General features: G+C 46.1%; 1 protein-coding gene across 2 annotated transcripts in view; it reads right to left on the bottom strand.

The window, feature by feature from the left end:
* SH2D3C (SH2 domain containing 3C) overlaps window positions 1–23314 on the bottom strand; it is a 289572-nt gene that overhangs the window by 37064 nt on the left and 229194 nt on the right. For both annotated transcript variants that reach the window (XM_086948617.1, XM_086948618.1), the window contains one exon: window positions 6547–6662. In XM_086948617.1, the coding sequence (XP_086804743.1) occupies window positions 6547–6662 (116 nt within the window). The remainder of the gene's footprint in view (window positions 1–6546; window positions 6663–23314) is intronic.

Below are 23314 nucleotides of genomic sequence, written 5' to 3'. Positions count from 1 at the left end.
TGGAGCAGTGCTCCCGCCCCTGTTTTTGTATGTTATCCATGGCTGTCATGTTGTCTGTACGAACTAGGACAGCTTTGCTCTCTAGGTGAGTTTGAAACGCCTTGAGTGCCCGGAATATTGCAAGCAGCTGGAGGTGTTGATGTGAAGCAGCTTCTGCTGTCGACTCCACAGGCCTTGCACTGTGTGATGTAGTAGATGAGCTCCCCAGCCAGCGAGGGACGCGTCCGCTGTTAGTATATGTGTGGAACCGGGTCTATGAACGGCCGCCCTTTTGATACATTTTGTGTGTTCCACCTCTGCAGAGAGCGAGGAGTACGGGCGCTTACCAACCCTAGATCGGTTAATAGACCTTGTGACTGGTTCCACTGACTGGCTAAGCATTGTTGAAGCGGACGCTTGTGCTGCCTGGCATGGGCGACGATCATGATGCAGGGTGACATCATTCCCAGTAGCTGCATGTAAGTTCGAGCTGGAATCCAATGGTTGGGATGGAAGCGGAGAACTAAAGCCTGAATATTTCGAAGTCTGGCTGAGTTGGGCAAAAGCGAGAGTTCTTTGAGCATCTATTGTGGCTCTTAGGCAGTCCTTTGTATTGGTCGGTTGGAGATGTGATATGGGCACATTGATTGTGAACCCTAGTTGATGCAGTAACCGAATTGTTCTGAACGTGGGCTGCAGACATTGTTGGTACGTGTTGGCTTTGATGAGCCAATCGTCTAAGTACGGGAAGACGTGGATGCTTTGTCTCGTTAGGTGAGCAGCTACCACCGCCAGACACTTTGTGAAGACTCTGGGGGCGGTGGTGACACCGAATGGGAGTACCCTAAACTGGTAGTGTTGACCCGCTAGCACAAACCTGAGAATTTGCAATGCGCAGGGTGAACTGGTATATGAAAGTAGGCGTCTTTGAAATCCAGAGTAGTTAGAAAGTCGCCTTTCTGTAGCAGACGTACCAGCTGAAGTGTCAACGTGTGGAAATGGTCTGACTGAATGTACCGGTTGAGTTCTCTGAGATCTAAAATTGGCCTGAGAGAACCGTCTTTTTTGGGAATCAGGAAATAAAAGGAGTATTCGCCTGACCCGTGATGTTGGGGCGGCACAGGCTCTATAGCTCCTTTCAGAAGTAGAGACTGAACCTCTGGTTTGAGGAGGTATAGATGGTCTGGTGATAGTTTGTGGGTTTTGGTGGAATATTTGGAAGCATGTTGAAAATTCCAGGCAGTAACAAGAACGGATAATTTGGAGTACCCAATTGTCTGTTATTGATTGCAAGTTTGGTAGAAAATCTGACAGTCGTCCCCCAACAGGTGTTAAGTGGTCGGGGGGAAGTAAAGACAAGTCACTGATTTGTGTTGGTGGGGGAGTTGCGTGTGTTTGAACCCTGGCCCCTGCCCTTACTGTTGTTATCAACGTAACCTTCCCTGAAATAACCCCTAGAGGGAGAGGGTTGGTTATTGCCCGTATAGTTGGAAGTGGCTTCTGATGAGGTATTTTTTTAACCTCCTCGGTAAAAGGAGCGTTAAAAGGAAGCATTACTCTATGTGGACTGAAGGGCTCCCATTGATTTGGCTACCTCAGTGTCTTTCATCATTTTCTCAAGTGAAGAATCTACCATTGGACCAAATAGATGCTCCTTATCGAATGGGGTATTTAAAATGGAGGTTTGAACCTCAGGTTTAAATCCAGATATACGGAGCCAGGCGTGCCTTCTTAGAAGGACGCTAGTGTTTATAGCTCGAGCAGCGGTGTCTGCAGAATCTAAAGACCTTCTTATTTGATTACTAGCAATAAGTTGCCCTTCATGAACCAGATCTTGTGCTTTGGATTTGAGTTCCGGGGGTAAATATTTGATCAGTTGTTCCATTTCATCCCAGTGCGCACAGTCTTATGCTTGAGAAGCTACCCTTTTCCCAGAAGCATCAACAGGTTTTGATTCCTTATCAGGAGGTGGAGCCTCTCCTGTTGTCCGTGAGTTGGGTCTTTTACTTGCATTGGACACAACCAGGGAGGCTGGTGGTAATTGTCCCCTTATGTATACTGGGTCTGATGGTGCTGGCTTGTACTTCTTGTCCACTCTAGGGGTAGCCCTGACTGGGTCATCTGCATGCCTGACCATCCCTTTAAGCATGGGTAGTGCATGTGATGACTTCGGTGTTGTACTGAAGGTTTCAAACAGGAAATACTCTTCTAATGACTCCTTATGTAGCTGCACCCCATGGTAATTGACAGCTGAACCCAGTAACTCGATGTAGCCTACACTATCATCTGGGGGAGAGGGTTTGGTAGGGTACAAATCGGGATCATTGCCTGTGGGCGAATTGCTGTTATAATCGTCCCATGGGTCTTGTAATGGCTGATCATCATCCCGATCCGGATCATCATCCTGGTTGTCAGGTGTATGGGGTGGTGAATGTTCAGGTGAAATTGGTTAAATCTGGGGGGACGGTAGTGAGGAAGAAAGAATTGGAGGAGGAAGAGGGAAAGGGTTAGTTCCAACAGATCTATTCTTTAAAGGGATGTGATATTCTTCTTCTACATCTGCCCTTCTTTTCAGTGTCACTTTAGTGGAGATATGGCCAGTCTGCGGATGGATGGATGGATATACAAAACTTTTTGTTTCGGATCCGGTTTGTCAATTAGGGAACCGAAACTGAGCTTTGTAGTCAGGGCCGGCTCTAGTGCGGTGAAACCGGTGCAGTGTCAAGTCAAGTCAAGTCAAAATTTGTATAGCGCACTACTCACCTAGAGGGTCTCAAGGCGCTTGAGGGAGAGGGGTTCTCTACTTATCAAATAGCCAGGTTTTGAGTTGTTTTCTGAAGGAGAGGTGGATCTGTGTAAGGTGGAGGTGGGTGGGGAGGGAGTTCCAGGTTTTGGCCGCTAAGTAGGAGAAAGATCTTCCTCCCATGGTGGCTCTTCGGATGCGTGGAATCGCGGCAAGGGCTTGATTGGATGATCGTAGTTGGCGGGTGGGGGTGTAAAAGGTCAGGCGCGTGTTGAGGTATTTGGGTCCTAGGTCGTAGAGGGCTTTGTGTGCGTGGGTGAGGAGGCAGAATGTTATTCTCTTGTTGACGGGGAGCCAATGAAGGTCTCTCAGGTGACCGGATATGTGATTGTGGCGGGGTATGTCTAGGATGAGTCAGGCGGAGGCGTTCTGAATGCGTTGGAGCTTTTTCTGTAATTTGGCTGTGGTTCCGGCGTAGAGGGTGTTTCCGTAGTCCAGTCGGCTTGTGACCAGTGCTTGGGTGACCGTCTTTCTTGTTTCGGTGGAGATCCATCGGAAGATCTTTTTGAGCATGCGTAATATGTTAAAGCATGATGATGAGATGGCGTTGACTTGTCTGGTCATCGAGAGGGAGGAGTCTAGAATGAATCCCAGGTTGCGAGCATGGTTCGTTGGTTTGGGCGCGCTGCCCAGGGCCGGTGGCCACCATGAGTCGTCCCATGCAGAGGGGGATGATCCTAGGATGAGGACTTCCGTTTTGTCTGAATTCAGTTTTAAGCGGCTGTTCTTCATCCACTCGGCTACGTTTTTCATCCCTTCGTGTAGGTTGGTTTTGGCGGTGTTTGGGTCTTTGGTGAGGGAGAGGATCAGCTGTGTGTCGTCAGCGTAGGAGATGATGTTGAGGTTGTGCTGGCGTGCGATGGACGTGAGGGGGCTCATGTAGACGTTGGAGAGGGTGGGGCTGAGCGATGATCCTTGTGGTATGCCGCAGATGACTTCGGTGGCCCCTGATCTGAAAGGGGGTAGGCGGACTCTCTGGGTACTTCCGGCGAGGAACGAGATGATCCAGTCCAATGCTTTTCCTTGTATCCCCGCGTTGCTGAGGCGTTGTACAAGGGTGCTGTGACATACCGTGTCAAACGCTGCGGAGAGGTCCAGGAGGATGAGGGCCGCTGTTTCCCCGTTGTCGAGTAGTGTTCGGATGTTGTCTGTGGCTGTGATGAGGGCGGTCTCGGTGCTGTGTTTGGCTCGGAAGCCGGACTGTGAGGGGTCGAGGGATCCGTTAGACTCGAGGAAGGCGGCGAGCTGACTGTTGACGGTCTTCTCTATGACTTTGGCAGGGAAAAGGAGGAGCGAGATGGGGCGGTAGGTCTTAAGTTCAGTGGGGTCTGCTGTAGGTTTCTTCAGGAGGGCACTGAGTTCTGCATGTTTCCAGCTTTCCGGGAAAGTAGCGGTGTTGAGGGAGCAGTTGATGATATCCCGGAGATGGGGTGCGATGATGGAGTTGGCCTTGTTGAAGATGTGGTGGGGGCATGGGCCGGTAGGTGATCCGGAGTGAATGGAGTTCATCAAGCGGATGGTGTCTTCGGTGCTGATTGGGTTCCAGGCGCGAAGGGTGGTGGTGGGGGGCTTCAGTTTGGTGGTAAGGGGGGTGGACTGGTCGCCGAAGCTGTTATGTATGTCAGCGATTCTGCTGTGGAAGAACAAGGCTAGAGAGTCGCAGAGGTCTTGAGAGGGGGTGATGTCGTTGGTGCTGGCGTTGGGATTGGTAAGCTCTTTGACGATGCTGAAGAGTTCCTTGCTGTTGTGGGCGTTGTTGTTGAGTCGATCTTTGAAGGCACATTTCTTGGTGGATCGGATCAGCTGGCAGTGTAGATGTTAAAATCCTATCCTGGAACAGTGAACTAATAACTATCATCAAAGAGCTGCCTGCAAATTGTACGGTATAGATTGGAGCCCTATGATGTTTCCCTCCGTCTTTCATTATTCTAATGTTTCAAAAAGGGTTCATCTCGGTATAAAAAACCCTGGTTATTAAATGTAACCCCTAACCATGGGGTTATGTTTTAAATTCTGAGTCTGCTTCTCCAGACTAGGCTCTCTTAAACTATACTGCCTACCAGTATGGATGACATGGGACTCGCCTTGTAGTCTTCTGGCTTATGTAATATTTGCAATGCATTAATTTACACACATATGATTGATTGTCTCTGTGTAATGTGTGTGTAATGTAAAGTGCTTTGACACCCTACACTGGTATAGGTGGCACTATATAAATAAATGTGGCTTGAGCTTCATATATCCAAGGTAGGCATCTGTCTCTTTGATTTTGGTGGAGACTGACTCTTAGATCTGTTCGCCCAACCGAAAATAACAGGAGCTTTACACCCCCGTTTTTTAGATTTAACTTGTGGTTGACATTGGGCCCCACGCTTTCTGCCGTCTACGATTCAACTCGGCATTCTGTTGAAGATTTCAGGTGACAAATTGACCATAATAATTACTACTTTAGTGAGGGTTTGTTGAACAAATATGACTATAAGAAAATGTATTGCGATTATTGTTTCAATCTTGATTCTTAAAATTGATGATCTCTCTGAATGTCAAGCAATGCAATGTTTTTGTGTATTTGTGCTCACGATTAGAAATGTCTTTTCTTTTTAAACAAAAAGTTTCACGCACTGGATTTTTTTAGGTACTAAATGCGAAATAATTTAATGTTTTCCAATGCAAAGTTCTTTTGTAGATATGTTCATTATTACAAATATCTCTCTTTTAATAGATTTTTTCGAAATGTATCATGAGATTAATGTGTTGATACCTATTGAAAAATAATTGAGTCATATTGACTAATGTTAATTTTACAATCACTTCCCAGGCATTACCAGGAAGGGGTAATTGCTTGAGAAGAATCTAATCTGATATTAAATATTTGTTAGACACATAGAGCTTATATGTTGATATATGATTTTTTTAATTGATTTAGATATTTTGTTTATAATACAAATTCATTGTCTTATATAGGGAGTTCTTTCAGCATTGAAAAATATCGTCCTGATGATGGTCTACTTGACGCCTGCCCTCTAGACCGAAACGTCGACACTCCATCATCTCCTTAAATGCTTTTTTGACACTAACTTACAACCATTTTTTATAAACTAATTTAGGTTGTTTGCTTTATCCATTAGGAGTTGATGTTTTTAGATATGAACTGCAGAGAAAATATTGTCTATCTCTGTTCATGACTTCTTGCTCTAATTAATTTGTCTGTATATATCTCCCCAATTTTGTTGCAGTAAAAAAATGTTTTGTTAAAATATAATTTTTGTTCTGTGTGTTCTCTCTTTTCCTTCCATGAATTTATTTACTTTTATCAATTAAGATTGTTATCCTGTGGATACTATTGAGTGTGTTACATTTGTACAACTCAACAATCGGATTTAGCATCTTTTAAATAAGTCCCTTGTAGCATATTGTGACTTTAACTACATAGTGCCCAAGCCTACAAGGGTTGATTGGGTTTCCCCTGCCTACAACATTACCTACAACCATGTCAGTATCACGGTTGCCTATATTGGCTTTGCTCATAACTATGTCAGCTTACCTATAGCCATGTCAGTTTCACTGTTGCCCATGACAGCTTTGCTCATAGCTATGTCGGGTCATCTACACTTATGTCGGCCTCACATTTGCAGATGTCTACTTTGCTCACCTACAGCCATGTTAAAACCTCAAGGTTGGGTGTGTTGACTTTGCTCACAGCTAGTCCGACTCCCCTACAGCCGCGTCAGCCTCACGGTTGCCCGTGGTGCCTTTACACCTACCGTTCAAGGAGGTCAAGCCGGAGCTGTCGTCCATGTGGCAGCGTCAGCAGCTCCATGCCCGAGTCCACTCCCATGAGCATCTGCATCTCCTTGGTAACGCCCAGTATCCTAGCAACCTGCCAACAAAAGGAGACACCGATATGAGTGCACTGATGGCTGAAAGGAAGGTGGGAGTACATCATGGAGGGATCCCTACGATGCCTCAGGAAGCTGGTCACCGGAATGCTCGCCACAAGCCCCTGTCCATCACTTACTGTAGCAAAATTTGACCACACCTAGGGAGCCCCTCGGCCCACCTAGGACCCCTACTTCTCCTCGAACACCCCACTAGCTGCTACACATAAAACCGCCCTCTGGCTTCCACACGGGTAAGGGGGTTCACCACCTCACCCCCATAACATCATGGAGTAAATTACCCCTTCCCCACAACACCACCCACTCCCTGCGCTATCTGTAACCCCAACGCATGCCCTCTTCACCTAAACCCCTGGATTCACAAATAAAAGGCCTCAATATCACTTCAGTCCTCTAAAAACATGGGAAGGAACCCTCCAGGCCCCCACACACAGCCTTTAGATGACAGCCCCCGCCCGCCAACTGAATTAGGCCTTCCTTTGCCTGCACCACCCTCAGCCCTCCCAACCCCCACAAGGACACCAGTTATACAGTGCTGAGCTTTACAATTCGAATTATCTGGCCCTTTATTCTATGTAGGTCATTAGACAAAAGAAGACTGCAACTCCCAGAATGCACTAGTTTTCTTACAACTTAGCTCAAGTCTGAAAACCTTGTGTTCAAGTGGCACAGAAACTATGGAAGCTTTACCCCCACCAGCTCAATTAACAAATCCTTTCCACCTGAGGTCTGCATACCTCCACCACACCCCGCAGTCACCCCACACTCATCATCACTGTGTGGTTTTTCTTGGAGTTATGGGCAGTCAGAGGTTAGTGGCTGCATCCGCTGCTTCCCTCCCTTCACGCATGTGAGTCCTACAGGATAGCAAGGATGAGCAGTCGAGCCTTACCCACGACGAGGCACAGAGAGGCTGGACCCTGCTACACACAGGTCCTGCCGTACATGGACGCACCCGCCCGTGTGATTCCCGAACTTCTTGAACTACTCTATTTTCGCTCACAGTCATACCCGTCGACCGGGTCGGAAATATCACCGGTCCTTTGACCACGTCCTCATTACGCCGATTCAGCCCTGTAGAGTCACATGTAACTACCTGTTGACGAAACACGTGTCGGGTGGGGTTTTTGCTTTGACAAATTCTTTAATTGCATAAACATTCTTCAAATATATGGAACCACCGGTGTCGATTTCTTTTGAAATCTGTACCAATTTAACAGCAAAACTGTAATTACTGTTCCCCGGGACTTGGTTTGGATTTTGCTTGTGTGGGTCTCTGTACCCACACTGTTTGTACAGGGGTTACAGGTGTTCCCTTGACACTTGCTCTTGATTTACTCATTGCATCATTACTTGTACCTGCACGCGAGCCCATGTCCTGCTTTTTCAAAGCCCCACGCAGAAAGCATAAGTAACATTAACAGTTTGAGGCTTGTGATCTGTAGATCACATGCTTTGCATAGATTACACAGCAGTATTCTCCCAAAGCGGTGGCTAACCTGTAGCTGTTGGAGTGGTCTGAAATAGTGTTTTAAGTACTGCCTGGCCCACATTAGCTTGTTGTGTCACTAACACATCTACACAATAGTGTTTGGTGAATGTGTGCTGTGTAGGCCATGTTACAGCTTTGCAAATGTCAACTATGGGGATGTTTCCTAAGAAAGCCATAGTAGCCCCTATTTTGCGAGTGGAATGCGCTCTAGGGGGAATTGTGAAAGTTCTCTTTGCTTTTGAATAACAGGTCTGAATGGATTTAACAATCACCTTGCAATACATGATTTGGAGATAGGATTGCCCTTGTGTGGTGGTGCAAAAGCAACAAAAAGTTGTTTTGTCTTATAGAATGATTTTGTTCTTTCAATGTAATTTAAAAGGGCTCTGCTGACATCTAAGGTATGTAGAGCTTGTTCTGCCACAGAATGAGGTTGAGGAAAGAATACAGGTAATTCAATCGACCGATTGATGTGAAAGGCAGATACTACCTCAGGTAGAAATGTGGGATTAGTAGGAAGAACCACTTTGTCTCTGTGTATTTGGAAATAAAGGTTCTTCTATGGTTAGTGCCTCTAGTTCGCCCACTCTCCTCAGTGAAGTGATTGCAATGAGGAAAGCAGTTTTCCAAGAGAGAGACTGTGGCTCACATCTGTGCAATTTTTCAAAAGGTGAGCCCAGTAATCTTGTGAGGACAATGTTAAGATTCCACACTGGGGCAGGTGGGAGTCTTAGTGGTATAACTCTTTTAAGTCCTTCCATGACAGCTTTGTTTACAGGCATTCTGAAAAGCGATACATTTTGCCTATTTTGCAGCTACGCAGCCGTTGCAGCGAGATGTAGTCAGATAGAAGTGTAAGCCAATCCTGACTGTTGTAAGTGCAACAGGTAACAAATTATGTTTTGTATTAAAGCATCAAGAGGATTGATGTTGTTGTTATTGCAGTAGATAACAAAACGTTTCCGTTTAGCTGCGTAGCAGGCTCATGTAGTGGCCCTTCTGGCCTCCCTCGTGATGGTCATACAGTCTGGTGAAAGGTTCTGATAACCAAACTCTGACTTCAGGAGCCGGGTCGCGAGGTTCAGTTGTTTTGGATCTGGGTGTCTGATTTCTCCACGGCTCTGTGTGCGGAGACTGGATGTGAGATGCAGCTTTTGATGCGTAACTAGTGACAGCTCCAACCGGGTCGTGAACCACAGTTGACGGCCCATGGGGGAGCTACTTGGATCGATGTGAGAGATGTTTGCCCGTACCTTCCGAACCACTAATGGAATGAGGGGGAGAGGCAGAAAAGCGTAGGCAAATATCCCTGACCAGTTCATCCATAGTGCATCGCCTTTGGACAAAGGGTGTGGATACCTGGAGGTGAAGCTTGGACATTTTGTTTTTGGTGTGTGGTGAACAGATCTATGTCTGGGAACCCCACATTGGAAAGAATGGGAGGAGAACTTGAGGGCGAAGTTACCATTCGTGTATTTGCTGTCTCTGTCTGCTGAGGAGGTCTGCAGTCTGATTCTTCACTCCTGGGAGATGTTCCACCAGGAGATAGAGTTTGTGGTGACTGGCCCACCTCCAGATGTCTTGGCATAAGTGTGACAGTTGGAGAGATTGTGTCCCCCCTATTCTCGTATGTAATACATAGCGGTCATGTTGTTGGTGCGAACTAGAACAGCTTTGCCCACCAGGTGAGTCTGAAACGCTTTGAACGCTAGAAAGACTGCTAGCAGCTCTAGATGGTTGATGTGGAGAGATTTTTGCTGTTGGCTCCACAGGCCTTGCACTATGTGATGTTGAAGATGACTCCCCCACCCCCATCCGTGAGTGACGTGTCCGCTGTTAGCATTGTCTTTGGAACTGGGTCTAAAAGGCCTTTCTTTTGATACATTTTGTGGGTTCCACCACTGCAGAGAGCGATGAGTACGGCCGCTTACCAACACTAGCTCGGTTTCAGACCCTGTGATTGGTTCCACTGACTCGCTAAGCATTCCTGGAGGGGACGCATGTGCAGCCTGGCATGGGGATGATCAGGATGCAAGATGCCAACATTTGCAGTGGTTGCAAATACACTTGAGCTGGAAACGAGTGATTGGATTGAAACTGGAGAACTAAAGCCTGAATGTTGCGAATTCTGGCTGAGCTGGGAAAGGCCAGAGCCTTTTAAGTATCTAAAGTGGCTCCTAAGTAGTTGTTTGTGTTGGAAGGTTGAAGATGCGATTTCAACACATTGACTTTGAAAACCCAGTTGGTGCAGTAACTGGAGCGTCCTGTGAGTCCGTTGGAGTCACTTAGGATTCGTACTGGCTTTGACGTGACGTAAATAATTAATTTACTCTCTTAATTTCTATGCAGGTAAGTACTTAATCAATAATAACTCAATCAGAATGAAGGAAAACAGAGTCCGTGGTGTAAGAGTTTCTAAGGGTTTTATTCCTCATAAAGGAATCAGGATATCATGTTCTGACCACCACACAGGGTGTCAGAAGGGATAGATGAGCGCGCTCTCGTTTATTGACAATACATAGCTTATATACTTGATTTACATCATAATGTTCAATGTAAGAGGCGTAACAGCTGAGAGAAGACGAGATAACAGTATACACGTGGTACTAGTACATCACCAAGAGGGGTAAACTAGGCGTAAACTAGACGTGAACTAGGGGTGAGTGCTAGAAACGTCACTGATAGGTGACGCAAGTGGGTGGCACCAAGGGGTGGTGCTAACAGAATGTTGCAATGTCAGCAGAAATCGGAAGCTTGGATGCGTGCGCAGCTGCATGACGTGTGATTGACGGGGTGCAGGGGGCTTGACATTTGCACTGACGGAAAGAGACAGAAGTCTGGCATGTCAGATCAACTCGTGCTTCTATCATATCTGATATCTGATGTTTAGGAACTAGGCTATCTGGGCAGAAAGGTCTCTAGAGCAGAAGCTATTCTATACTTGCTGTGAGTGCGTGTATAAGCGCCTGAGTGTCTGTATGAGAAGCGTGGGGCGAGGGGCCTTCCATGAAAGCATGGCAACGGAGGCTATGAATTACTTGCATAGAGACAGGTCGGCCCTTTAGCCCTGCAGCTGAGGAAGGATGTTTACTGAGACTAGCAGGCTGGAATGTATTTTCGGGGAGGGAAACAGATAACTCGAAGGTTATAGTCAATCTTGGCAGGCAGCAGGCTGAGCTGAGCACGGAGGGCCGCGCTAGAAGTGAGTCAGAGTTCACGGGTACGGGGGCTGCTTGGGCAGAGGCCCTCGTAGTCAGAAGCCAGAAAAGAGGCTCGGTGGCAGAGATTCAGGGCCTACTTTCAGCCAGGCTGAAAAACGTAGGAGCACACTTCAAAAAGACGTTGGCATAGCATACTTAGGAACGGACCATCCAACCCATTCATGGTGGGTCTGAAAGAGGACAAGTTAACGTTGGACGCAAATGTATTTGCGTCTTCATAGCTGGTACAGGAGGGAAGTTACATGTACTTTAACTCGTACATGGAGTCGGTGGGGTACGCGCTAGGGAACATAACTTGACCATAAAATTTATATTACCTCATTCCCTCCTTGTTCCCTACGGACCCTTCATGATATATCAATCCTCATGAATCTATCAGTCTGTTCTTGTAACATTATATGTTCATCTTTCTTTCTTTGACTGTTTGAGAGACAACTGGAATGCTCAATGCAGGATGTGGCACACAGTCCACATATCGCTGGCCCACACTGTAGGCACAGGCAGCAACTGAATACTATAACAAGGCCAATGCCTAGGAATGATAAGATCTTCCATCCCCAAGCGGTTAACGTTGTCCAGAACCAACCGGACCAAGTCCAGGTGCCTGGATTCTGATGTATCTGATTTGCAATTTTATGCAAACGGGTAATAGCTTGATAGACGGAAGGTGCGTTTTGTGGAATGAAAACACAGCAACTTGACCCGATGACCTTACAGGCTCCACCTCTATCTGCCAAGATGATGTCAATCACAAGACGATTTTGAAGGACAACAACCCGCATAGCAGATTGCTCCTCTGTTAAGTTACCTAAGGCAGAGGCAGTTTCATGTACTACTGCTTCAAGTGTTCTCGTTAATCTACGTATTAATTTACTGTTTTGGACAGGTCCTAGGAAGAAAAAGAATCCTTTATTGAAATCAGTGTACTGTTCCCATGCCGTTTCTGTGTAGTCGACAAGGGGAATATCTCTTTTGGGTCTATTCGGTGCTAGATTCGTATTTCTATGGTAATCAGGGGGAGCTAGAAAAACAGGTGGCAGAAGGAATGCAATGTAACAGGTACCATCCCAATCTGGAGGTAGGCTAATGTATGCGGTATGACCACAAACAAAGTAAGAATGACTGGTAGCTTTAAAGGACGATTTACCATGGTCACTGAACTCGACCACAGTAGTGCATTTACTATGACCTACGTGTACTGAACCTTTCTTGCTAATACATAATTCACCTGTGACTGGTAATACTAACATATGGGGCAAAACTGGAGCAGCTTCAGATTCAACAGTAAGGATCATAAGGCTAATTGTGTAATTACCTAATCCATATACTTCGTTTTCTAGATCAGTTCCTATTCGAGTGGGAAGTCCTTCTTTATCAGGATAACAGACGTGGAGCAGGACTAAGTTCAAGTTTCCCCAAACCCAGCCCCCATCGAAAACAGCAATATCAGGATCTAAGGAATTAATTATTTTGAACCATGCTCCACAGGAGCCATTGTGAGTGAATGGGTACGGAAATAGGGGCAGAGCTCCCTTGTAATTCTGGTAGGGAGGGAGTCGGCCACATATCCAGCAGTTGGTAGCATTGTTTGTCTGATGGGAGTGGTGTAACATACTAATGAATGTATTGTTGCGCAGCGCAAGTCTGTAAGAGAGTTCATGTGCAGGAAGTTCACTAAAAGTGTGTTCAGCAGAGACATTGTAAGCAGATTGTTCACGCCTGAAAATAGGCCAATATATAGGTAGCAGAATGCTGGCAATAATAATTAGAATACTTAGAAAAAACATTATTAACAACGTCACTATGCAGTGACTACGCAGTGATTTACAGTATGTACGTTTCTTTTCTTCTCTCTCTCTCTCTCTCTATCTCGATCTAGGGGATACATGTCAGAAACTATTTAACCGATTCACCTAGAGGAGGACTTAAACAATTAAACTGTCTGACTTGCTAGATCGGAGTTTCATTCGGTAGAGTTCTTGGGGAGTCTTTTCTCTTTTAGGGACGGTAACGTCTTGTGCTTCAACACAGTCTTTGGTGGGGGTGGACGAGTCAGAGTCCTGTTTCAGTCCGTTTTTCAGTTCATTGCATAGTTTGATGTGACTCGTGTGGACCCACCCCTTTCTCCCCTCGATCTTCACAGCGGTCCTTGTGGTAAGGAGGACGGTCTTCGGAGACTTCCAGCGGGGCTCCAGCGGACCTTTCCGGTCGAAATTCCGGACGAGAACCAGGTCCCCTGGACGGACCTCATGCGCCTTTACATCGGTATTGTCAGGGAAGGCTGCGGCAACCTGTGAACGACATGATTGGAGTGCAGACATCAAGGAGGCAAGGTAATCTGTCAACATGTTACAATCAACATCAGTGATCTTTTTCGGAATGGGCGTCCCCCACATATTCGGTGGTCTGCCAAAGACCACTTCGTACGGGGATAGCCCTGATCTTGAGTGTGCGACCATTCTCATGTAGAATAGTGCCACGGGCAGGGCGACTATCCAGTCGACCCCTTTTTCCTGACAGATCTTGGCAAGACGGATTTTTAGTGTCTGATTATGCCTTTCTACAAGGCCAGCTGCTTCGGGATGTCGGACACAGTGGAACCTCCACTGATATCCTAGCAAGAGGGAAACTTGTCTCATCAACTCGGACGAGAACGGCTGTCCGTTATCTGAATACACGACACGGGGCAAACCGTACCGTGGGAAGAATTCACGAACCAACTGTCTGGCAGTGGTCGGAGCAGTGTAGTCTGGGACTGGGTATGCTTCGGTCCAACGGGACAGAGCACAAACAATTACAAGGACATACTTAAATCCTCTACAGCTATTCATCTGGATATAATCCATCTGGAGGACTTCAAAAGGGTGATCGGGAGGATGAAATCCACCTTGCTCAACAGGGACGCTTTTACCTGGATTGAACTGACAACAGATCATGCAAGTACGCACTTTCTGTTTTGCTGCTGCTCGTAAGTGTTTGTTGTACCAGAGATTCTGTAAACTGTCTAACATCGCCTTCTCTCCTAGATGGGCCGGGCTATGTGCTGTATTTATCATGACCTGAACCATTGAGTCGGGGAGAAACCATATAGATTTTCCCTTCGTCATCCAACCTTGATCTGTCTGAATCCCTCCTAGTTCAGTCCATTTCTTTATCTCCTCTGGAGTAGCATGTGTCTGGATATCAATTACGTCTAGGGCGGGATCTCTAACTGCCATACACTGTGTCTGTACTATTGTCTTTGTCACATCAGTAGTCTGGGTGTGAGTCAGTGCTGTATGTTTTGCTGTCTGGTCTGCCAGGTCGTTACCCTGGGAAACAGAATCTGTGACTTTAGTATGTGCCTTACACTTCATGACTGATATGCCCGAGGGCAAATGTATTGCTTCTAACAGTGCTTGAATGAGGGGGCCATGCTGTATCTTGGCCCCATGGGAAGTCAGAAAACCTCGTTCTTGCCAGAGGACTCCGAAGTCGTGTACAACTCCGAAGGCATAGCGGGAATCTGTGTATATGTTAACATTTCTGTTCTTGGCTAGAATGCAAGCTCGGGTCAGAGCGATGAGCTCTGCTGCTTGAGCAGACAGTGTGTCAATACGATGTGTTTCTTTAATTTCAGTTTCAGTGGTCACGGCATACGCGGCCACTAATTCTCCTGTACTTGTTCTCATGCATGAACCGTCCACATAAAGTGTCAGGTCTGGATTTGTCAATGGGACATCTGTTAAGTCTCGTCTAGGCTTAGTTACTGCATTAATTATTTCTATACAATCATGTGGAGCTGGATCTGTCATAACTGTAGGTAACAGTGTTGCTGGATTCAGGATGCTGCAACGTCTGATTTCTATGTGTGGCTGGAATAGTGTTAATTCATAACCTGTCAGTCGTGCTATAGTTAAGTGTTGAGTCTGGGTTCTGTTTAACAAAACCTCTACAGAATGTGGTACTTGAACTGTTAACTGATGACCTAAAACAATTGAATCACTTTGTCTTATTGCTAACGCTGTTGCTGCTACTGACTTTAAGCACGCAGGGAGTGCTTGGGCTACTGAATCCAATGTACTAGAAAAATAAGCACAAGGCTTATGTGAACCTGCTTGATCTTGAGTGAGGACAGACAACGCTGTACCATCACGTTCTGTAACAAAAAGTGTAAACGGTTTGCTGTAACATGGTGTTGCTAAAACTGGTGCTTGGCATAAGGCTTTCTTTAAGTCTTCAAAAGCTTGTGTATGTTCCTGAGTCCAAGGGAGGGCAGTCGAAGTCGCTGCCTCCTGTGTCGTTAACTGGATGAGTGGTTTAGCTAGAAATGCATACTGGGGAATCCATTGTCTGCAGTACGAGGTGAGGCCTATGAAGGCCCGCACTTCCTTTTGTGTCTGGGGTTGTGGCATATTTGCAATTAACTGAATGCGATCGGGAGTGAGCTGTCTCCCCACTTTGGACAGCAAGTGACCCAAGTACACAACTTGCTGAACACAGAATTGTAGCTTCGAAGGAGACACCTTGTGTCCCTTGTCGGCCAGGAAATGTAAAACTGTCAGTGATGCTTTTTCACATTCGGGCTCACTTCGTGCGGTGATCAGCAGATCATCAACGTATTGTAGTAAAGCGGTGTTAACTGGCATTTGAATACAATCTAGTTGTCTCTTCAGTGCTTGACTATAGATGCTGGGGCTTTCTGTGAATCCTTGAGGTGCGCGCGAAAATTTGAAACTGCGTCCATTTAAACAGAATCCGAAGAGATATTGGCTCTCTGGATCAATAGGCACGCTGAAGAAGGCGTTCTTGAGATCAATTACAGTAAAGAACGTTGCCTCTGAATCAATAGCAGTCAATAGAGATGATATATCGGGGACCACAGGATACTGTGGGATAATGCATTTATTCAATTCTCGAAGATCAATCACCAGCCGATATACTGGCGGTGCATTGGGATCAGTACGTTTAAGAATCGGAATGATGGGTGAATTACAGATATTGGAGTCGGTTTCGACGACCACTCCTTGGGCAATGAGCTCTTCAATGATTTTCAGTAAAGCCTCTACAGCATCGGGTGGTAACTTGTATTGTCTGATTCTGGGTAATACAACACCTGCCTTGAGTGTAACACGGTATGGTGTAATGTGCATACATCCTACATCAGTTGGGCCTTTTGCCCACAAGTAATCAGGTACATTTTTCAATCTGACGTCAAACTCACGAAGAACGTAATGACCCTTGAAATCCCGCAGAAAGAGTCTAACTCCCTCCGGGGAGCAGCAGATTATAGCTCCTAGAGCCTTCAATGTTTTAATTCCTAACAGATTTTCCGGACATGATTTTGTTAGTAACAGGTCTGTAACGCGTGATAATGGACCCACAGCCAGGGGAACTGGTTCTGATACTTCATTTACAATAGGCTGACCTGAAAAACCAAGGGAAACATTTTGTGAGCCTGAGAGGGGTGCCCCTGGAACTTCGTCATGACTTATTGTAGTGCGACTTGCCCCTGTGTCAATTAAAAACTTTCTGTCTTTCCCCAATACTTGACTGTGTACATAAGGACCTTCTTGATCTACAGGAATCTCAATAAGAGGCAAGCCACCTTCCCTCTCTAGGCTGTTTCATGTATATCGGGAATATTCGGGGTAAGCAGACTGGGCATACTGGTACATCTGTTGTGAGACTTGCTGAGTTGCAGCAATGGGCTGTGGCTGTGGTACTGCTACGGTCTGTGCTGTCTGTGCGGATGCATGCATAGGCTGTGTATTCTGTGTAGACTGATGCTGGTTATGGTCTTGTCTAGGCGGATGCGGTCTTTTTTTAGTTTTACCTGTCGCTATGTTATGTTTCAGAACTGGGCATTCGTGTACGTAGTGACCTGGCTGCTTGCAATAATTGCATGTCCCTTTAACAGGAGCTGCAGTGTGACTTGTCTGGGTCGTACCTTTTCTGTGACTGTCGGATGGGACCGTCTGAGCTACTAACATTTTCATTTTCGTGTCTTTCATACGTTTCTGTTCCTGATCTTGTTCTTCCCTAATTCTATTCTGGTGATATTGTAACATTTGTAACATCTGGGATGGCGTATTTGCTTGCCATGTACTCTCGACTTTATACACTCTATTTTTAACTAACGGTAGGGAATTCTCGACTAACTTTGATACAAAAAGATGTGGGTACGACTCGCTACTTGGCTGGAGGCCACTATTGATAATAAAACATTTCTCGAATCTTGAATAAAAGTCGCTAGTATCTTCATCTTGTTTCTGTTTACAGGACGAGATTGCGTCCCAATCTTCTTTTCTAGTTGTCAATAATCTGGGCAAGACCTGTACTATCAAACCTGGTAATGCTTTAGTTTTGTCCCCAAGGCCTAACCCTGGAACCCGTTTTTTCTCTTCTTCTTCTATTTCTGCCCAGGCAATCTTTGTGTCTCCCACCTCCCATTCTTTTTCCTTCAGTTTCTCGAATATACCCGTAGGCAGTAATACTTTCAACATTTTCATGATATCATCATACGTGTAGTCTCCCATCAGTAACATATCTTTTAGCTCTCTATGAAAACCTGCAGGGTCTTTATCATGGCACGGGACTAATTTCTTCATTTCTAACAGTTCTAATTTAGTCAGAGGCGTGTGTACATACACGCGTTTCAAAACCTTGTCCTCACCCATAACAGGGTGCACTTCTCGTAAGGGGTTCTGACTTTCAATACCACCCCCGCACTGCATATGGTACATTTTCCTCTCTGGAGGTGGGGCGGGAACATATTCAGAATTTACAAAGGTATCATATCTGCGTCGTTGTTCTAGAATTATTTGAATTAATTTGGTACTTAAGCCTCTCCATCTATCCATCAGTAGTGCTTCTAGTGTCTCGTGTAAGGGACCTGGATCGGAATAATGTTTTCTGTATTTAATGAGAAGGTGCTGAATCATGTATACACCTGCTAATTTCTGTTCGTCGGGGGAGAGGTTCAAAAATGTCTGTGCTACGGTATCATCATTATATATGTCTGCATTCTCGGCCCATGATACAGCTGATCGGGCTAGTTCTTGTTCATCCATAGAATTGAGTACATGGTACCCAACTCGATCTCGGAGCCGTTTATCAGTTTCCTGGAACTGATGCTCAGCAGAATTCGGATTTGTTAAGGCAGAGAAGAAAACTCTCTTGCTCTCCGGACGGACACCTTTCCTAAGGTAGTTTCCCCTACCTACATATGCTATAATGTCTGTAGACTCTCCTGATGTCTCATCTTCATTTTCCTCCTCGGAGGAAGCTTTATAAGTTTCTTCCTGGTGTGCAGTTAATACTGCCTTTCTAATTTTCTGGGACATAGCGGCTATGCAAGTCCCCTTGTCATGTTTTGCTTCTGCTATATTTTGGCCCCACTTGTTCAATACGTCTAATTCACTCTGATCTGTTCCGGGCCTGTCTCGTTCTCTTATTACACAATTAATGAAGAATCGTAATATCTGTTTTTGAATGTCAACTTTCTGTTTATACATGGCAGCTTGGACACTGTCGGGGTCTTTCCCTGTCTGTATGAATTTATATAGTCTGTCGAGGGCTTCCTGCATTCCCACACAGCATAACAAGCTATCGGTGGCAGATCTTAAGCGCAGTGATGCTAATACCATTAGATCGTCTGTTCCGGGTACTGGATCATATCTGCAGAACGACATCCTATCTTTCAATGCCTCAAGCCGGGATGAGTAGTGGGGAGACTGGAAAGGATTCTGTGTGTCTTTTAAAAGCAATCTGTGTGTCGGTGGCGGGGTCTGTAGACCCGCTGTCGCACCTCCTGAGGCGGATGCTTGGGCATTGTCTCTCCGCGGAGTCTGTATCTGAACGTGAACTTGTCGTTTAGGTGGATCAGGCAAACGTTGTTTCGGTAGGTCAGTTTTGAGTAGGGGAAGTGGCGGGGCTGGCGGAACAGGAGAAGTCTGTTGCGGTACCGGCGGAACGTGACCTGGGGGTGGAGTACCATCCCCGTCCCTGTCTGCAGGCAGGGCACGAACAGGCAGATTGGTGTAAGCTGGTGCTACATCATCTAGATAGGAATTTAGGAATATGTCTTTAGTAGTCTTGTGCATTACTTTAGTTGGAACCAATGGTGACGGCAAATTTTTTCGGTATTTCTGAAATGGCGTCAGGGGTACCTTCGGCCAAAAGATACATGTTGTTCACTTGACTATTTTGGGTACGATCTATTTGTTCTAATTTTACTCGAATTCCCTCAGTAACTAATTCGTTTTCTTGGGCCTTTTCTGATTCTTGAAGTCTGTCTTCTCTACGGAGTGTTCTTTCAGCACGCTTACGTGATTCCTTACGCCAAAATTCTATGGCGTCTTTCTGAGATTGTCTGGCTTTCTTTTTCCGTAATATTTCTTCTACCTTTATGATGCACTCGGCATCCCATGTTCCGTTAACTGGCCATCGGTATCTTTCCTCTAGGTGCTTGGTATAATCGGTCCATAACTCTAGATACAGAATGGCGTCTATGCCATGTTTATTGTACATAAAATTACCTGGAGTGTCCCTAGGGGGGATTGGAATCTCTTCCTCTAACATCCCTTTCCTAGTCCCTATCTGCCTTAACTTGTTGAAAAACGGCATTGTGCCTACTTGATACTGAAATGCTTGATCCTTGATACTTAATGTCGACTGTAACTATTTATACAAGAAAACACAATAATGCACAAAAACAATCACATTCATACCACGACATTAATTACAAAAACATTTAAAACATAGATGACTACCCCTCTATACTAGATGTACTGCTCAACAGTACAGATACACTGTTGTAACAGTGCAGAATTTCAGAAATTCGGAATACTAGATATACTGCTAAACAGTACAGATACACTGCCTAAAAACAGTGCAGACCGGACTTGCGTACCCAAACCCGTCTAGATACGACCCAGCAATGGTACTCACCGGGAAGCACGGAAAACAGAAGGCCTCGGAAAACTCGACTGGACTCGGCTCGGAACTTCGGAAAACTTCGGAAAACTTCGGAAAACTGGTGGGCCTCTTCACACCTCGGACCTTGCTTCTTTCGGCTGGGCTCTGGTCGGGATCCTCCGCACTCCTCACCGCCTCGTCTGGGCACTGATTGCAGTCTTCGTCACCTCCGTGGGTCAGAGGGAGATGCAGGAAATCCTGCCAGTACACGTGTATTCCATCTAACTGATGGCAGGGGACACAGTATGCAACGCGCCAACCGGCGCGTGAGGTGGGGGAGGGGTCCCTGTTCGGGCGCCAAAATGACGTAAATAATTAATTTACTCTCTTAATTTCTATGCAGGTAAGTACTTAATCAATAATAACTCAATCAGAATGAAGGAAAACAGAGTCCGTGGTGTAAGAGTTTCTAAGGGTTTTATTCCTCATAAAGGAATCAGGATATCATGTTCTGACCACCACACAGGGTGTCAGAAGGGATAGATGAGCGCGCTCTCGTTTATTGACAATACATAGCTTATATACTTGATTTACATCATAATGTTCAATGTAAGAGGCGTAACAGCTGAGAGAAGACGAGATAACAGTATACACGTGGTACTAGTACATCACCAAGAGGCGTAAACTAGGCGTAAACTAGACGTGAACTAGGGGTGAGTGCTAGAAACGTCACTGATAGGTGACGCAAGTGGGTGGCACCAAGGGGTGGTGCTAACAGAATGTTGCAATGTCAGCAGAAATCGGAAGCTTGGATGCGTGCGCAGCTGCATGACGTGTGATTGACGGGGTGCAGGGGGCTTGACATTTGCACTGACGGAAAGAGACAGAAGTCTGGCATGTCAGATCAACTCGTGCTTCTATCATATCTGATATCTGATGTTTAGGAACTAGGCTATCTGGGCAGAAAGGTCTCTAGAGCAGAAGCTATTCTATACTTGCTGTGAGTGCGTGTATAAGCGCCTGAGTGTCTGTATGAGAAGCGTGGGGCGAGGGGCCTTCCATGAAAGCATGGCAACGGAGGCTATGAATTACTTGCATAGAGACAGGTCGGCCCTTTAGCCCTGCAGCTGAGGAAGGATGTTTACTGAGACTAGCAGGCTGGAATGTATTTTCGGGGAGGGAAACAGATAACTCGAAGGTTATAGTCAATCTTGGCAGGCAGCAGGCTGAGCTGAGCACGGAGGGCCGCGCTAGAAGTGAGTCAGAGTTCACGGGTACGGGGGCTGCTTGGGCAGAGGCCCTCGTAGTCAGAAGCCAGAAAAGAGGCTCGGTGGCAGAGATTCAGGGCCTACTTTCAGCCAGGCTGAAAAACGTAGGAGCACACTTCAAAAAGACGTTGGCATAGCATACTTAGGAACGGACCATCCAACCCATTCATGGTGGGTCTGAAAGAGGACAAGTTAACGTTGGACGCAAATGTATTTGCGTCTTCATAGCTGGTACAGGAGGGAAGTTACATGTACTTTAACTCGTACATGGAGTCGGTGGGGTACGCGCTAGGGAACATAACTTGACCATAAAATTTATATTACCTCAGACGAACCAGTCGTCCAGGTAGGGGGAGACATGAATGTACTGTCTTCTTAGAGGAGCAGCGACTACTGCCAGACCTTTTGTAAAGACTCTGGGGGCCGTGAGGACTCCAAAGGGGAGTACCTTGAATTGGTAATGTTGACAAACTACCACAAACCTGAGAAATGTGCGATGAGCGGGATGTCTTGGAATATGAAAATAGGTGTCCTTTAAGTCTAGAGTAGACAGAAAGTCGCCCTGCTGTACAAGTGGTAGTACTTGTGGAAGTGTTACCATGTGAAAATTATCTGATTGCATGTAAAGACTTAATTCTCTGAGGTCCAAGATAGGTCTGGAGAACCGTCCTTTTTGGGTATGAGAATGTAAAAAGAGTACACGTCCAACCCTTGGTATTGTAGTGGTAAGGGCTCTACAGCTCCTTTTAGGAGGAGAGACAGAGCCTCTCATTTGAGGAGGTGTAGGTGATCCGGTGAGAGTTTGTGTGACCGTGGGGGAATGTTTGGAGGATTGTTGGTGAACTCCAGGCAGTAACCAGAACGGAAAAATTGCCAGTAGCCATTTGTCAGTGGTTATAGACTGCCAGACAGGTAGGAAATGGGAAAGACGCCCCCCAACAGGTGTTAAATGGTCGGGGGAGTGTAGGGAAGTCACTGCTTTGTGTTGGAGGGGGAGGCGCGTTTATTTGAGCCTCTACCTCTACGTTTGCCTTTGTTGCCTCTGTAACCCCCTCTGAAGTAACCCTTTCAGGCAGAGGGTTGATTGCTGCTTTTATACGTGGCGGTAGTATTGTCTGAGGAGGTCCTTTTAGATCCTCCACGGGAGAAGGAGCTGTGAGCGGAGCCACGTCCCGGTGTTCATTGAAGGGCTCCCATGGATTTCGCCACCTCTGTGTCCTTTGTCATTTTTTCCAATGATGAATCTACCGCGGGGCCAGAGAGGTGTTCTTTATCGAATGATGTTTTCAGAATAGAAGTTTGAACCTCTGGTTTGAATCCTGAAATACATAGCCATCGATGCAGATGAACTCCATGGTAGTTAACAGCTCTACCTAGCACTTCTATGTAACCTACACTGTCGTCCGGTGGAGAAGGCTTGGTAGGGTACAGGTCAGGATCATTCCCTGTGGGGGAATTGGTGTTGTAATCTGTCCCAGGGTCTGCGAGTATTGGCTTATTGCCCCCCAAACCCATCCCCATCATCCTGATCTTCAGGTGTATGTGGTGGTGAGTGCTCAGGTGAAATCGCTAAAGGTTGAAACTGAGAAGGAGGTGATGAAAGAGGAGGAGGAGAAGGACTAGTTCCAACATTTTTCCTTTTTAGAGGAATATGGTAGACCTTTTCTGTCTCAGGTTTGCGTTTTATTGTCACCTTTGAGGTGATATGCCCAATTGTAGGGTGAATATACAGCTCCCACTGGTTTGGATCCGGT

Source organism: Lissotriton vulgaris, unplaced genomic scaffold (assembly GCF_964263255.1).
Source record: "Lissotriton vulgaris unplaced genomic scaffold, aLisVul1.2 SCAFFOLD_2110, whole genome shotgun sequence".
In the NCBI taxonomy this organism is placed as follows: Eukaryota; Metazoa; Chordata; class Amphibia; order Caudata; family Salamandridae; genus Lissotriton; species Lissotriton vulgaris.
Note: the sequence above shows the minus strand (reverse complement) of the source record. Positions and strands in the feature narration are given on the sequence as shown.